The sequence below is a fragment of the Geotrypetes seraphini genome, chromosome 2 (assembly GCF_902459505.1).
Source record: "Geotrypetes seraphini chromosome 2, aGeoSer1.1, whole genome shotgun sequence".
In the NCBI taxonomy this organism is placed as follows: Eukaryota; Metazoa; Chordata; class Amphibia; order Gymnophiona; family Dermophiidae; genus Geotrypetes; species Geotrypetes seraphini.
Genome location: NC_047085.1, coordinates 200,233,865 through 200,250,891, shown reverse-complemented (window position 1 = coordinate 200,250,891; position 17,027 = coordinate 200,233,865). Strand labels below are relative to the sequence as shown.

Here is a 17,027-nt window from a genome sequence, read left to right as displayed (position 1 = left end):
CTCACTGCTGGTAACCATGGCAGCAGTTGCTGGAGCAAGACCATCTGAGGAGAGAATCTTTGAGAGATCTCATGGGCGCTTCTGTTGCCTTCAAACAACTTTGCATGCAAATTAATTTTGCAGAGGTCTGCTGTAATCCCATCTGATCAGTCATTGGAGAAAGCAACTGACATTTGCTGAACCGACAGGGGAAGCTGACACATGCCCAGAGTCGACAGGGAAAGCCCCAAACAGCTGAGTGACAGGGGAAGCCCCGAAGCAGCCTCCTGCTGCTCAGGGCAGGAAGAGTAGTGTTTTTTAAAAACAATTTGTTAATGGGCACAGATGTTTCTTGTGTGCATTACATACAAACACGTGTGCCCGTTAAAAAAAAAAAAAAAAAAAAAAAAAAGGCTGGTATCTTCCTCCCCCCATCCTGGACCACTCCCTCCTGCTTCAGCCACCCGGAGCCCCCGACCCCCCATACCTTATTTAGATGACCAGCAGGAGGGATGCCCATTCTCTCCTGCTGGCAGACCCATCTCTTCAAAATGGTGGGCCTTCCCCATCCAGTGCATCCTGGGATGCACTGGAAGGGGCCTAAGACTTAAGCGCCTGAACCAGAGTCTTTAGGGTGGTGAGAGAGAGGAGACAATGGGAGGAGGTGGGAGGGGGCATGCTAATTGGAAGGATAAGACCTCCTTGTTTTACTGAGTGCTGGTAACATTGTGAATAAAATGTAATTTTTAGCTGCTCCATAAAGCTGACAATTTATGAAAAATATTAATTTTTGGCAGCCCAGCACCTTTTATGCTAGTTCCAGGGATGCTAGTATGAGCATCATGGATGCAAAAGCCCGCCTTTAAACTTGTCGCAGTTTGTCATGACAGATTTTAACCAGTTTATCAGCTGCTATAGCTCCAGAGCAAAAGTAGATACAGACTTCAGATTTGCACTGGACACTACACTGTCAAATTTGCAGCAATTCAGTATGAATAGTTGCATCAAACATTCCTTCAAATTCTGCACCATTGACACAAGGGCTTTTGTTAATTTTCAGGGTCAATTAGAAAAAGATTCAGGCAGACTCTTTTTTAATACCTAGTACAGTACTCTACAATATTTTTATTTATTTGTTTAGCAATGCACACAAGGCCATACATACCAAAATTACATCATTGATCCTCTTTGATTATTCTTTAGAAGCTTACTGAACATTATCTTACTCTTCCTCTGCCATCTTTAACCAAATTGAAATCTATCAGAACCTGTGCCTTCTTTTTTATAGCACTGATGCTCTAAAATACCCTCTTAAGCCCCTTCAAACTGATCCCTTGCAGAAACACAAACACTTTGGGGGCCTCAGGCTCTTCCCTCTGTATGCCAGGATACAAGGGGGAGGAGTCTAAGGCCCTTAATGGCTTGATTGAGCCAATCAGGTCCTTTGACTCCATCCCCTTGATGCACCAGGGAGGGGAAGGCATGCCATTTTGGACTGGCAGGCCTCTGAGTGGGACGGACTGAGCATCCCTCCTGCTCCAATTTCCTTGAAAGGTACGGGGGTGGTTCAGGGCTGGGGTGTTTCAGGGGATCACTAAAACCCTTGCTTGTTATTTTGTGCATAGCCAAGCAATGTAAGTGCAGCAATTGCTTGGCTAATTTGAATGGGGTTTTAGCTAATTTGCATAGCTGAATGGGAAAATGGGTGAACGTGGGGAAAAACAACGGTGAGCCATTTGGGGCATCGGGTTGGCAAATGCGATCATCGCTAAAGCTGTCAAAAACAGGTTTAATGACAATTGCTGGTTTTAGTGCATCTGGCCCTCAGTCCATACGTTAGTAATACATTCCATTCCAACAAGGAATGATGAGAGAATGCAGCACAGTTCAATAACTTCATCTTCATTATACCTGCACTGTATAAGATTTTATATTGCACACCTTAAAAGATGGTACTGGTGATCATTTTGTACAGATTTTCAAACAGGCCCTCCATATCACCCTCCATTACTACCTTTGAAAGATCTTTAGACAATCAGTTTTTATTCCTAGACTGCCTTTTCAGTTTATTGCCCAAGGCTGGCTCAAAAGAGACACTATGAAAAACAAAGCATCTGTATTTTCCCAGTTGATCCTTCTGTATAATGTTGCTTATGGTCCCCAGAAGTGGTAGAGCATTGCAGTTCATGGCCATTGCACCAGGACACCCATGTGTGTATGTAGCTAGAGAATCTTCAAAATTTACTACATTCTTAAGCTACTTTACTCATGTTCTTCAATATTTGAACTTGTTTCACTATATTTTCTATGTATCTGGAGAGCATATGTATGTTTGCGCCTCTTGGTTATTAGCTTGTTAGGATACTATTCTATTTGAAAATAGATTTCTTTTCTTAACTTTCATTATTGATTTAATATGTACATCATTCATGAAAATGCAGTATTCAGCAAATTAAAAAAAAACAAAAAAAAACACAGAAAGGAGAAGGATGAAATGGTCAAATCAACCACCCCATCAAAAAAAAAAAATAATACAAAACACAAAACCCCCGAGATTACACCTATTCCTTTTTAATTGCCAAGGAAGGTAAAATCCATGTAGAAAAATGGTAGAATCCATTTCAATGTGGCCAATATATGCAATTTCACTAAAATAAAGTGAAAAGGAAACATGCAATGGTAGCAAACTAGCACAAGAAAACATACAAAAGCAAAACAAAAAGCTCACACAACGTGGCCAAGAAAAAAAAAAAAAAAAAGCTTAATTTGCAGCAGTTAAGAATCATCCTGGCACTTTCAGAAGATAAGGCCTACTTACCGTAATGTCTTATCTGTCCCCACAGATAATGCGAGTTTACCGGATGGGTGAATAGAGAGGGATGTCACATGCCCCCTAAGAAAAACAGAAACACTGTAAATCTACTTAGTTCTTATAATTGTATGCATATAATAGCAAACAGCAACAACTTGAACTTTTTTGCAATTATTTTCAATCTGAACACAAGGCCAGTATGGAGGATTATTAGCAGTAATGTACACTGCCAGATAAGCTCAGGCTCAGAGATCAGGGTGGTTGAAGCTGGGGAGGAAGTGTGGATAATTATTATTTTCTATTGTGATAAATTATTAAATTTCAATTTAAAGAAAGGCACGGGTCTAATTCAGGGCAGAACTGTGGGCACATAAAGGTACATACAAAGAACATCATGCAACTCACTTGTGTGCTTTGATGGATTTCTGGCATTCCCATTTCTTCACATTCCAGACACAGATCAGTCCATCTTCTGCACCACTCAATAAGTGTGTGTTACCATGGAATTCCAGGCAGGTGATGGTCCCTGAGGAGTCCAGGAAGAAAGATCAGGAAACAAACAAAGATGCAATGCTGTCTACGTACCGTTAAGTCAAATTATAAATGGGACACATTTGGATGTGTATCTACTTTAAACAGAAACCTTCTGCTTAAAATGTTGCATTTAAAAATAATATAAATCTATTCAAATTATCCCTATGGTGAAAACAAATAATTAACTAATCATCCAATCACCAGGTTATTTACCATATTTTTCACTCCATAAGATGCACCTGACCATAAGACGCACCCTAGATTTAGAGGAGGAAAACAGGAAAAAAAACATTCTGAACCAAATTCTCCATGCCAAGCTCTGCACCCTGACATCCCTCCCTGCCAGGCTCTGTACCCTGTCTCCCATCTGGGGGTCTAGTGGTAGGCCAGGACAGGAGGGATCCGTCCCTGCCGACTAACAATTTTTCACATCCCCCCAGTACCTTTTTAATCATCCCCCCATCCTCCCCCCAAAGCACTTTTATGGTAAACAATTTTTTATTGATGATAAAGAAAAAGAAAACCAAACAGCATGATAAACATTAAAACATACAACTGCTAGAAACTGAAACAACAACCGGTTAATAGCGATATCATCATTAATGCAGAGAAACCCCCCCCCAAAAAAAAAAAAAAAATCTGTCATCTCCCTTCCCCCAACGCCCTTGCAGCAACTCAGGCATTGCCCTCAAAGAAGATCCAACCCAGCGTCCCAGGGCCTTTGACTCTTATAGGCTCAAAATACGGGCACCCACTAAGCCCTGTAGGAATCCCCCCCCCCCAGTACTTTTAAAAACACCCCCCTCCCTGCAACCGCTGTAGTACCTGGTGGTCCAGTGTGTATCCCTTCCTCGCTAGCAGCGCACTGGTCAGGAGCACAGAAGTCAGGAGCAAGTTTTCCGCGCTCCTGCTTGGGCTCGCACCACTATCTGAATGGCTGTCATCAGTTCTTTCGGGACTCACAAGAACTGAATGCATCCATTCAGATAACTCCACGGGGCCAGGCGGGAACGCGGAAAACTTGTTCCTGACTTCCACACTCCTGACCTGTGCACTGCTAGCAAGGGAGAGATATACACTGGACCATCAGGTACTACAGCGGCGGCGGGCGGGAAGGTGTTTTAAAAGGGGCAGCGGCGGGTTTTAAAAGGGGACGGCCGATATTTTAAAAGTACTGGGGGGTACAGGGGAATGATTTAAAAATACTGGGGGGGGGGGGATTCCTACAGAGCTGGGAGGGTGCCCATATTTTGGGCACCAGGTACTACGGCGGTGGGTGGGAGGGTGTTTTAAAATGTGCGGCAGCGGCGTGTTTTAAAAGGAGGGGATGGCGGCGGGGAGGGGGCTGTTTTAAAATGGTGTGGAAAAAAAGTGCGTCTTATGGAGTGAAAAATATGGTATATAAAATTTCATATAAATTTTAATCTTGATAAAAGTGCTCAGTACCCATTCTCCTGCATGAAGAACATAAGGGACCATCATTGCACTTTTTAGTTCCTCGGTGTCTACCAACCATATGTTATTAAAGATATCACTAATCGGGGCGTGGCTTGGAGCGCGCACGATATGGCAGCTTAACCGCAGAGCTCCTGAGTCCCAGGCAACAACTGAATAAAATAAAACTATTTATTTACTTGTCCGACTTAAAAATAATAAAAATCAACGGCGGAAATGGCAGCGATAAGGCAAGGAAAAAATGAAAAACCTTGTACTTCGGGAGTGTTGGCAAAAAGGTCAAAGGTAACCCCTGTATCGCCGTCCAGCGTACCAATCCCGCTGGAAGCAGATGAAATTAATGAAAAAGCTGACATCATGGCGGAATTATTTAAAATCAAAATAATGCTGACTGATAATGCCAACAAATTATCAGAAGTGAAGGAAGAGTTGATTAACCTGAAACAAGAAATCCAAACTGACAGACAAAGAATGTCTGTGATGGAGGAAAGAATCTGTCAGTTGGAAACTTTCACACAAAAGTGTGAAGAGGAAAAGAAAAATGTAACAGCCTTAAAAAATCAACTAATTGATATGGAGAATCGAGGAAAAAGAAAGAATATTAGAATCCTTGGCTTAGCTGAAAATATTGAAGGAGAAAACCCTATACAGTTCTTGGAAAATCTTTTGCCTAAACTGCTGCAGCTGAATTCTAAATGGCCGTTGGAGATAGAACGTGCCCACAGAATCCCCACAAGAAAACAAACAAACCAGACAGCTCCTAGACCTCTGATCTTCAAAGTATTAAGATACCAACAAGCATTTGAGATCTTAAAAGTGGCAAAAGCAAATAAAAACCTAAACTATAAAGGATCTAAACTGATTTTCGTTCCTGACTTTGCTAAAGATACTGCAAATATAAGGAAACAATTCCTTACATTCAGACAACAATTAAAAGAAAAGGGCTACATGTATGGTCTTTACTATCCGTCTACAATGAGAATTTCTACAGGAAATAAATCTATGTATTTTCAAGATCCTGCTAAACTGAAAGAATTTTTGACACAAGAAGAACCAATGTCTACATAATAAAGCAGAATAAAGCAAATTTATCTAATGAAAATAGATGGAAATAAAGAAAGAAAAAAGAAGAGGAACTAATGTCTACATATAATCAGAATAAAATGGAAGTTTCATCTGAAGAAAGGATATAGAAAATGCAAGATAAAATAAGAATGACAATTTTTGATTCAAATTTTATTACAATATATTGAATTTTATGACTTAAATTAATTTTTGATTTTATTCCATCCATTTAAAAAAAAAAAAATATTTTATAATTTTTGATTCAATTATTATTAATATATTGGATGTTATGATAAATTTACATTATAATTGAATTGAATACTATTATAGAATTATTGCATATATATTTAATACTGCTATTATTAATTGGAAAAAAAAAAAATTATTTTAGATTTGATTAAATGAGTATGGAAATTATTATAACATAGATATTTAATTCCTATACATATTAGGTTATTATAAATGATGATGTTTAAAAATGTTATTATTACAATATGATATATGGAATTAGAATTATATTTTACATATATTAAATTTATTGTAGGGAGAATATATTATTTTTATCTAAGACTTGAAAATATTAAGATGATTTATCCAATTATAATTTATATGAATTACTACATCTATATTTAATTCTGCTAATATTAATGGAAAAAATTTTTTGGATTCGGTTAAATGAATGGGAAATTATTATAACATAGGTATTAATTATAAAATCTTTTTGATATAAATATTTATCTATACATATTACGATACTATAAATGATGATTTTCAAATATATAAAATGATTTACTAAAATATTTATTATTATATATATTATATATATAGGAATAGATATATCTAATTTGAATATATGAAATTAGAACTATATATGAAATATATTTAATTTATTGAAGGGGTAATATATTATTTATATCTAAGACTTGGAAAGATTAATATGATTTATCAAATTAAATTTGATATGAACTATAATATACAAGGGGATTTAATGAAGGTTTAAATGAATAATAAGGTGGATAAAGAAATATGAAATGTATTGAATTAGAGAATATTTTTATGAATGATTAGTTGCCTGGGGGAGGGGATTTAGGTTTTGCATGACCAATGTGTGTTCCAGGACAAACATTGATAGTGGGAGGGTCGGGAGGGAAAATAGAGGGTGGGAATGGGAATCAATATATATTAATTGTGCTGAGATCTAATCATGTATATTATCATAGAATATTGGTTAAAATTTAATGATAAATAAGATGGATATAAAAATTTATTCTATGAATGTCAATGGTTTAAATCATCCTATTAAGAAAAAGAAAATATTATCGTTCCTTAAAAATCAAAATGCGGATATCTACTTCATACAAGAGACCCATCTTTCTGAAACTGAATCTAAAAAATTATCTGGGGGTTGGATTTCAAAATGTTTATTTGCACCGGCTTTAAAGAAAAAAGCTGGAGTGGCTATTCTGATAAACAAAAAATGCAATGCGAATTTCAAATTAATAAATTATGACCCCTTAGGTAGATGGGTGCATGTCGAAATGGATCTGGGAAATACAACCATGAATTTATTCAATTTATATGCTCCTAATACGAATCAAATGGAGTTTTTCAAACAAATTCAACAATTACTTTTACCACTGGCTACATCTAATTTAATAGTAGCAGGAGATTTCAATGCTGTAATGGATCCAATTTTGGATAAAAAACCAAGTAGAATTATGAAATCATTAGGCTTAGATAATTTGATTCAATCTTGTGATTTAGTAGATATATGGCGTATTCTTCATTTTAATGATCAGGAATTTTCTTTTTGTTCTCAGGTCCACAAATCCTTTTCACGAATTGATTATATATTTGTTTCTAATAACCTAGCGCAGCGTGTGATAAAAGCAGTTATAGATCCTATTATAATTTCGGATCATGCTGGTGTGTGGATTAATCTTCAAAATTATGATATTGAACATTTAAATTCAATTTGGAGATTTAATAATACTTTTTTAGCGGATTCAAATTTTCTCGAAGAATTTAAATTAAAAATACAAGAATTTTTTCAAATTAATGATTCAGATAATATTAATGCTGAGATTTTATGGGACGCTTTTAAAGCAACAATGAGAGGGAATATTATTTCATACTCAGCATATATTAATAAACAACATAAAAAACAATTTCTTGAATTAGGAAAACAAATTAAATTATTAGAAAATAAATTAATTGAAAAATGGGAAAATAAAACATTACAAGATTTATTAAAATTAAAAGTTAAATATAATGAGATTTCTTCTCAATTTGTGAGAAAAGATTTATTTAATAGACAAGTTCAATTTTACGGAAATTCAAATAAAGCTGGAAAATTATTGGCAAATTTCCTTAAAGTAAAAAAAAGAAAATCCAAGATTATTGCAATTAAAGATATACAAGGTAATACACACACTAACAATAAAGACATTTTAAGACAATTTCTTGATTTTTATAAAGATTTATATTCTTCTGAATCTTATGAAAATAAAGAACAAGATGGACAAAAATTTTTAAATTCATTTATTGGACCAAATGTTCCAGATCATATAAAAAGAAGTTTAGAAGAACCTATATCTTTAAAAGAAATAGAATCAGCATTGAAGTCTCTTAGAGTTGGATCCGCTCCGGGTGGTGATGGTTATACGGTTGAATTTTATAAATCATTTCAAAACATTATTTTACCATATCTATTAAAATTGTATCAATATCAAATGAATAATGGAAATATATCAGGTACTATGGCTGATTCATTAATTATTGTCTTACCAAAACCAAACAAAGATCCTACCTTGGTTTCAAATTACAGGCCTATTTCCTTATTAAATGTAGATGGTAAATTAATTTCTAAAGTACTAGCAATAAGATTGGCAAAAGCTCTTCCTTTCATTATTGATGTACATCAAACAGGATTTATTGCTAAAAGACACTCATCACATAACACCAGATTAGCATTTCACTCTTTAAATTTAGCAAAAAATATGAATGATCCAACTTTTATGCTATCTTTGGATGCAGAAAAAGCATTTGATAGAGTAGAATGGAAATTTATGTATCAATCTCTAGAATGGTTTGGAATAGGACCCGGTTTTATTAAAATGATTCAGACATTGTATAGCTCTCCTGGTGCAAGATTATATATAAATAACAATTTATCAGATAAATTTAATTTGCAAAGGGGAGTTAGACAAGGATGTCCTTTGTCTCCCTTACTTTTTGATATTGTTCTAGAACCCTTGTTAATTGCAATTAATCAAACTAAGGAGATAAGGGGAATCCCATTTTCTTACTGGGAATATAAACTTTCTGCATATGCAGATGATATCTTATTATATTTGAGAGAACCGGGGATTACTATTCCAAATTTACTTAATCTTCTAGAGGAATTTGGAAAATTCTCTGGATATAAAATTAATTGGAGTAAATCAGAAATTCTTCCAATTAATGTTCACTGCACCAAAGGATTATTTGATTCATATTCATTTATTTGGAAAGAGGAAGGATTAAAATATTTAGGAATTATGATCAAAAATACAATTGATGATACAGTCAAAGAAAATGAAAAAACTTTTATTGAAAAAAATTACAGAAATGTGTGAACAATGGAATCCTTTACATCTTTCATGGTGGGGAAGAATTCAAACAATTAAAATGATGATATTGCCTGTAGTTTGTTATCAAATGAGTATGATACCAATATTTTTTCAGGGGTCCTTTTATAAAAAATTAAACAATATTATTACAAAATTTGTTTGGTTTGGGAAAAGACCCAGAATTGCTTTAGTATCTTTACAAAGACCAATTATGGAGGGAGGGGTAAATTTTCCAAATTTTTATAGGTACCATCAAGCCTATATTCTAAGACAGGGTATGTATTGGATCCTCCCAGATCTCATGGAGAATGTACCAGATTGGCTATATTTAGAATGGCGGCTCCTGTTCCCATTACATTTAGATCATTTAATTAGTATAACAATGCCCAGAAGATACAAAGAAAACAGAATATTATTAGACACTTGGAAAACATTAAGATATATAAATAACCTATCACCAGATCCAATTTGTAAATCACTAAATCAATCTATTTGGGTAAACTCCAGGATCAAAATTGGCGGATTTAAGATCGTCTGGAAACAATGGATAAGTGCAGGTATACGAACATTAAATGATGTCATTTCAGAAGGTTCACTGCTTAGTTTTTCACAATTGCAAAATAAATTTGGCTTAAATAAATCACAATATTTTAAATGGATGCAATTGAAGCAGGCCATTCAGGTAGGGTTCCCTGAATGGAAAAATCTTAATACTCAATATAGTCTGCAGGTTTTATGTTTCCAGGCGGATTTCTTGGGTCACCAAGCCGCAAAATGGTACAAATTGATATATGGATTTTTAAATAAAAAAAAGAAAACTGGTCTTAGGGATATTTGGAGTATTGAGATTGGACAGACAATTTCTGCGTCTCAATGGCCACGATTTTGGTCCTGGAGATTAAGATCTACAAAGTCAGCATCTATGAGTCAAACATGGATGTTTTTATTACATAGAGTGTTATGGACCCCTACGCGCTTGCAAAAGATAGATAATACTAGATCCAATAGATGCTGGCATTGTAAAATAGAAATAGGGACGTTAGATCATCTAATTTTTTTTTGTCCCTGTGTAAATGCCTTTTGGAATATGATTTGGCCCCAAATTAACAAATTACTAGAAAATCATGTAGGACTCTCATATGACACTGTATTATTTGGAACTGCAATGAGAACTCAGAGTCCGATCTCAGTAAACAATAATAAACTACTATTAATATTGACAGGAGTCGCCATGCAACAAATAACTCAGAATTGGAAAGACTATACCAAATTAAATTATACGTTCTGGTGGAACTCTGTCTGTCATATATACAAAATGGAAAAAGTAATAGCATTACAACACGGGAACATTCATAATTTCAATAAAATTTGGCAACCATTGACTAATTATTCTAATGATTAGATTTCTTAGCACAATTATAATACTTATATAGAAAAGGGGAGGGACATGTATAATTTTTAGAATCATTAATTGGAAAAAGGGGAGGGATGTATAACTTTTGATTATATATAATATATACTGTTTATAAATTAAGTTGTATTAATGATAGATACAATGATATATAGTAATTAATTATATCACTTGAATTTCAAACATTGTAAAAATTGAAAAATTCAATAAATAAAATTTAAAAAAAAAAAAAAAAGATATCACTAATCCATTTCGAAAAATGACACTGCTTTATCAAACTTGATTTATACTAGCTTGGAAAGACACATTTCATAAATTTTGTTTTCTTTTGTTCAAGCCCCGCTATTTATGCTCTACTTTGGCTCCGCAGGAATCCTTCACTAAGAGAATTATAAAACAGTGTTATTTTCTCTTTATTCTCCTCAACTCAGTCCTGAGGAGGAGTAATAATCTAACTGAAATGCTGTAAAGCTCAAAGGCAGCCCAAGGAAGCCATGAGCGTATGCAAGAGTTTGGGTACTGAGCACTATTATCACAATTAAAATTAATATGAAACTTTTATCAATAACCTGGAGGCATTTAAAAATAAGTATAGCCACCCACAGATATTCTTAAATTATATCCCCTTAACAGAGACTAAAATAGAGCAGGTATCAAAAAATACGGAGAAAAGACCTCAGTGTTCCCTGAGAGCAAACTCTGGAAACTACTATGACAAGTACAAAATTGTCATAGACAACACATCCTCGGTCTGAGAAAAACTCCGTTGAAATTCAATATATATAATCCATAGACATCGAAATTTTCAAAATTGTTGAAATAGAATCAAAAATCCGCATTTATCTTAATGGTTCATATGTATCCTCTGGTGTAGGCAAGATCACCGCAGCACAGTGAAAAAAGTCTCCTGGTGCCAATTCCTTTCAATATAGCATTGCACTGGAGGTACTCTTTGAATTGTGTTGGTGGCTATACTTAATTGTTTGATATTCTGCTCGTCTATAAGAATTTTTTGGCATTAAAAAATATACATATTTATAGATATAAAAGAAGCTTAGATGTATGAGGTGGTTATCTTGTCAGGGATCATGGTATTTGTGCTATGTGTCAAACAACGCACACATCCCACTACATCATGGGACTGAAGAGAGAGAAAATGGGAGTAAAGCATGAGGATGGCTGCAGTGTGCAAAGTAGGGGTGCAGGTGGGAAGGAGACAACAAGGGAGGAAGATCTGAGGGTGCCGATGGTGACTGAAATTTCCACTGAATTTAACAGGTGATGGCTAGTTTTTATATAATATCCTATCAATACTTCCTAATCTTTCCTTTATAGTCATTTAAAACACATTTATACAAATAGATCACCTTAATGGTTGACCTAGCTTTTACATAGTTAAGAGGAGGAGCACCAAGCAAGGCTAAAAATACAAGCTAGCTCTGATCAAAATGGTCTGGAAGATTTACTTTTAGAACTTGTGAACTGTCATGGGTCACACAGACCCTTTGGAGTAGTACCAAGTTTGCTCACCTTATCCTTAGCTGTTCAGTTTTCACATTTTGAGGATAACTACTATGAACACAACTCTCTTCCACTGTTGATATCCTGAAAAACTAGCTAAAGGAACACCCGAGGACTGGGTTGACACACCTGCTCTAATGTATTTTCTCTTTTATCTATTGTGTTTTTAATAGATAATCTAGAGATAAAAGGTTCCCTGGCCATGTGACAGTTCCCTTGAGCTGTCTAATGTAAACTGATGGCATGCAGGATATCTTAAATAATAAAATGCTAGCCCGCGCATGCGCACTTGCCTCGAGTGTTCCCTGATCCCTTTTCTGTCGAGATGTGGCAAGACAAATGCGCATGCGCGCCCTTCCCTGCTCTCCACCTCACAATACGGCCCTACCGGCCAAAGCCGCGGTAAGGCAGTGCGGAGCAGAGGCTGCCGGGAGGAGGCCGCGGCGGCTTGAGGCGAAACGCGGTGCAGAGCGGCGGCTGCCGGCCGCTAGCACCCCTTGCCCTCTCCGTCGCAGACCAAGAAAGACGTGGCAGTGCGAGGCCTGGACTTCACCGCCGCGCGATGCGACGCCTGCGCGCTGCACAAAAAAGAAAACGCTGCGTTTCGCCTGGGCACACATGTTGGTGGTGGCGGCTGTGGAAGAGGGAATGGGAGCAGACACCAGCTCCACGCGACCCGGCAGAGGCCCCACACACTCCCCCAACTCTGCTGGCCCCTAGCAATCCTAGCCCACAATAGTCAGCCCAGACCCAAGGAAGAGGAGACACTGGAACACCAACAATGCAACAGGTACTCTGGATGGGGTGAAAAAGGTGGAAATAGGAAAGGTAAAATGGGAAATGGGAATATTGGTAGGTAAAAAGAAGGGAGAAGGGGTGACTCACTGGTAGAGCTGCTGCCTCTGCACCCAGAGGTTGTGAGATCAAATCCCGATGCTGCTCCTTGTGACCCTGGGCAAGTCACTCAATCTTCCAGTGGTCACTGTTTGGAATGTCAGCTTTGAAATGCCAAAGCCACAAAAAGGCAGTATATAAGTCCCAATGCCCCACTTTCTTTTCATCCCTCCTCTCCGAACCAGGTGACTAAAGCCATCTGGCAGAGGACAGGCAGAGAAGAGAATTAAGTAGACAGGGCCAGGAAGCAAAGTCCATCAAGCCTAGCAGCCTGTTCTCACGGTGGCTAGTACCTGGCCAAAACCCAAGGAGAAGCAATATTCTATGCTATCGATCCAGGGGATGCAGTGGCTTCCCCCATGTCTTTCTCAATAACACACTATGAATCTTTCCTCTAAGAACTTGTCCAAAACTTTCTTAAAACCAGCTATGCTATCCACTTTTACCACAACCTATGGCAATGTGTTCCAGAGCTTAACTACCGTATTTTTACGCATATAACACGTGAATAAAATTTTTATGGGGATGGGGGGGGGTTGGTGATCACTGGGGTAGTGTGTGGGGGTCTGTGTTATGTGTATGCAGTGCTTATCTGGTGAGTTTAGGTGGGTTTTTGTGACTTAGACCATGTTTTACATGGTCTAAGTCACAACATCCAAGTTCCGTCGATCCTGGGCTGTATAACTTTCGGTTATATATGCTGTACGACTAAGTCTAAGCCAGCCCACGTCCCACCCAACTACCCACTCTCAACACGCCTCCCGAAACGCCCCATTTAGCTTTGGGCATTGAGCGGTGCTATGGAAGACCTAGGGTCGTTTAGAAATACGTCCAAAACCCGTTTTTAGTTTCAGCGCTTGGACGTTTTTGAGAAATGTTCGTCCAAGCACCGACTTAGGTCAGTTTTTGGACGTTTTTCTCTTTCGATATGAGCCCCATAAGTGTTTTTCTGGGGGGAAAAAAGTTACAAAGTGGGAAGTTTTCTACCATATAAAAAGCGCATTATGTGTGTGACTAAAAAATAAAAACTTAGCATTTTGCACTGATTAATTAGGGCTACCTTTTACGAAGGCGCATTAGGGCCTTAAGCGTGGAATAGCGCATGCTAAAATGCCGCATGTGCTAGCCGCTACCGCCTCCTACTTCAGCAGGCGGTAGTTTTTCGGCTAGCGCACACTCATCAGGTGCGTGCACTAAAACCGCTAGCGCACCTCGTAAAAGGAGCCCTTAGGATAGAAAAGACGAAAACCTACCATCGTGATGCAACAGTGTCCCGTGCTCTATCTTCTTTGGTCATGTCGTAGAGTGAATGGTTTCATCTTTGCTGCCCGTGGCTACATAGCGATTACTCACCGCAGCTGCTGACAGAGAAGCAGTGTGGCATTGGTGAGTGAAGTCTTGCAGACAGTGTCCCATGCCTGAAAAGGAAGTATCCAGGAAGTCTGTCAGCATCCAGCTTCACGCACGCAGAACAAATGCAAATCACTAGCAAGGGCTCATTCATTGTGCTCTCTAGTTGCTTACAGATTCTCTCAATGCCCATTGCACTATTTTCCTGGCTTACACCTATAGTCCCCAGCTTCCAAGAGATAAACACTGGCAGGAGAGAGAAAATGAGCCATTCCACTGGCAACACTGCAAACTGCCATGTAGAGGGATCTAGGTTCAACTCCCAACTCAGATCTTCTGCACTCAGTGTCAGTCATAAATGCTCTTAGGAATGGAGGGGAAAGGAAGCCTAGAAGCAATATTTAGGGCTTGATTACTGGCAGTTCTATAATATGGACAACTAGTGTTTTAAGCCTGTTACATTAACGGGTGCTAGAGTAGATGTCTGTCTGTCTTTCTTTTTTTCTGTCTCTCTCCCTGCCCCATCTATCTTTCTTTCATTTTCTCTCTCCCGCTGTCTTTCTCTCTCTCTCCCTGCCCAGACTCTCACTGAAGCTGCTTTCCAGCTGTGCCAGCTAAGGGATCCCTTGCCCTTTCCTCAATCCAGCTGTGGCCAGCTGCCCGCACACACCTACCCAGCTACACAATGGGCAAATGCATCCCCCCTCCGAACCCCTTTCGCTCACCTTGGTGCTGGATCGCTGCCTGATGTTTAAACCCGTTACATTAACGGGTGCTAGAATAGATGTCTGTCTGTCTTTTTCTCTCTCTTCCTGCCCCGACTTTCTTTCTTTCTCTCTGCCCAGACCCTCACTGAAGCTGTCTTCCAGCTGTGCCAGCTAAGGGATCCCTTGCCCTTTCCTCAATCCAGCTATGGTTGCACTTCCCAGTGGCTATCACATGTCTCTCTCTCACCAACCCAGTAGCAGTGGCCTCCAGTGGCTATATCCATGTCTCTCTCCTCACCAACCCAGGCCCCAACCCAGTAGCAGCAGCTCCAGTGGCTATCCCATGTCTCTCTCCTCACCAACCCAGTAGCAGTGGCAGCAATCCTGACTTGCCAACCCCCCATTCCTTACACAAAGCAGCAGTGGCAGCGCTATAAACAAGCTGTTCGTGGCCAGCCCCGATAGGGCCTTTCTTCTGGGCATCCGAAGTGATGTGGCAGAGAAAAGGCCCTGAAGGGCTTGCCGTGAACAGCCTGTATTACAGCGCTGCCACTACTGCTTTGGGTAAGGAATGGGGGTTTGCCTGTCAGTACTGCTGCTACTGCGCTGACGCTTCCCCAGTCAGTGGTTCCTCCTCTGCTCGGCGGCTTCCTGTACGGAGTCGGTGCCGTGGTGTTTGCCACTTCAAACTCCATGCCTCCGCATGCGCAGTAGAAGGAGCCAGAAAACCGCCATACACAAAACGCCATAGGCTCCTTCTACTGCATAGTGCGGGGCCACGGAGCTACAGATCATGGAGGTAGGAGTGCGTCATGCGCGCTTAGGGTTTTATTATTAGTGATAACCTTTAAACATGCATTATGAGAGTAAATGTATAAGCATATACATGAAAACATACCAAATCCTCAACACAACTGAGCTGCCCCCCATCTCCCCCGGAGAGTTGCACACTCTCCCCCTGCTGGCAAGTACCTCGCCCCCGCCGCTGTCCCATTCCCCAAAGTTGACGAGCCAGAGGGACACAGACCCACTCCTCCCAGCTTCCTGTGTCATCTAAAATGGGCCCTCCCCTCCCTGGTGCAATCTTGGGAGTGTGCTGCGAGATGCTGGTGAGGAGTTGCACTGGCTAACTGCCTTACAGGACGTACTTCTCACAGCAAGAGTCACATCCTGTAGGTCCGTTAGCCTGTGTCTCTCCTCCTCCATCCCCTTCCCCCACATAGTGATAGCAGGGTCAGGGACAGGGTCCCATCTGGAGATTATATCGATAGTTTATTTTCTCCATTGGGGAAAAACATCAGCCTGAACAATTTCCAGTCACCTGTACCACAAGACACAAATCTGGTAGTCAAAGAACATCCGATACAAAATACCCATACATACATACCTATTCCCGATACACTTTGAACTCCCAACCACTACTCTTTCTTATCTAAGGAAATGGCCACAGAAAGACTTTTTGCTACATAGTAAATAACAAAGTAATGAAGCTGCCAAGTCACTCGGTTCCTGGGAGCTTTCTGGCAGCCTCTCATATTCGCCGCACTATGAGACCAGCAACACCTCAACGAGGACAATCCAGAAACTACAAATCCCACAATGCGTTGGGTGTGTACGTTTAAAACCAGAACTGTCCAAAAAGTCTCCCTCCTGGAAATCGGTTAGTAACTCTGTGGCCTCCTGAAAAG

The 17,027-nt window shown here is 39.0% G+C and overlaps 1 protein-coding gene across 1 annotated transcript in view; it reads right to left on the bottom strand.

Moving 5' to 3' along the window:
* PAK1IP1 (PAK1 interacting protein 1) overlaps positions 1-16,545 on the bottom strand; it is a 78,072-nt gene extending 61,527 nt beyond the window's left edge. The window contains 4 exon segments of the mRNA XM_033932814.1: positions 2,798-2,872; positions 3,197-3,317; positions 14,536-14,700; positions 16,488-16,545. Coding sequence (XP_033788705.1) covers positions 2,798-2,872; positions 3,197-3,317; positions 14,536-14,700; positions 16,488-16,545 — 419 coding nt within the window.
* Positions 16,546-17,027: the final 482 nt, after the last annotated feature.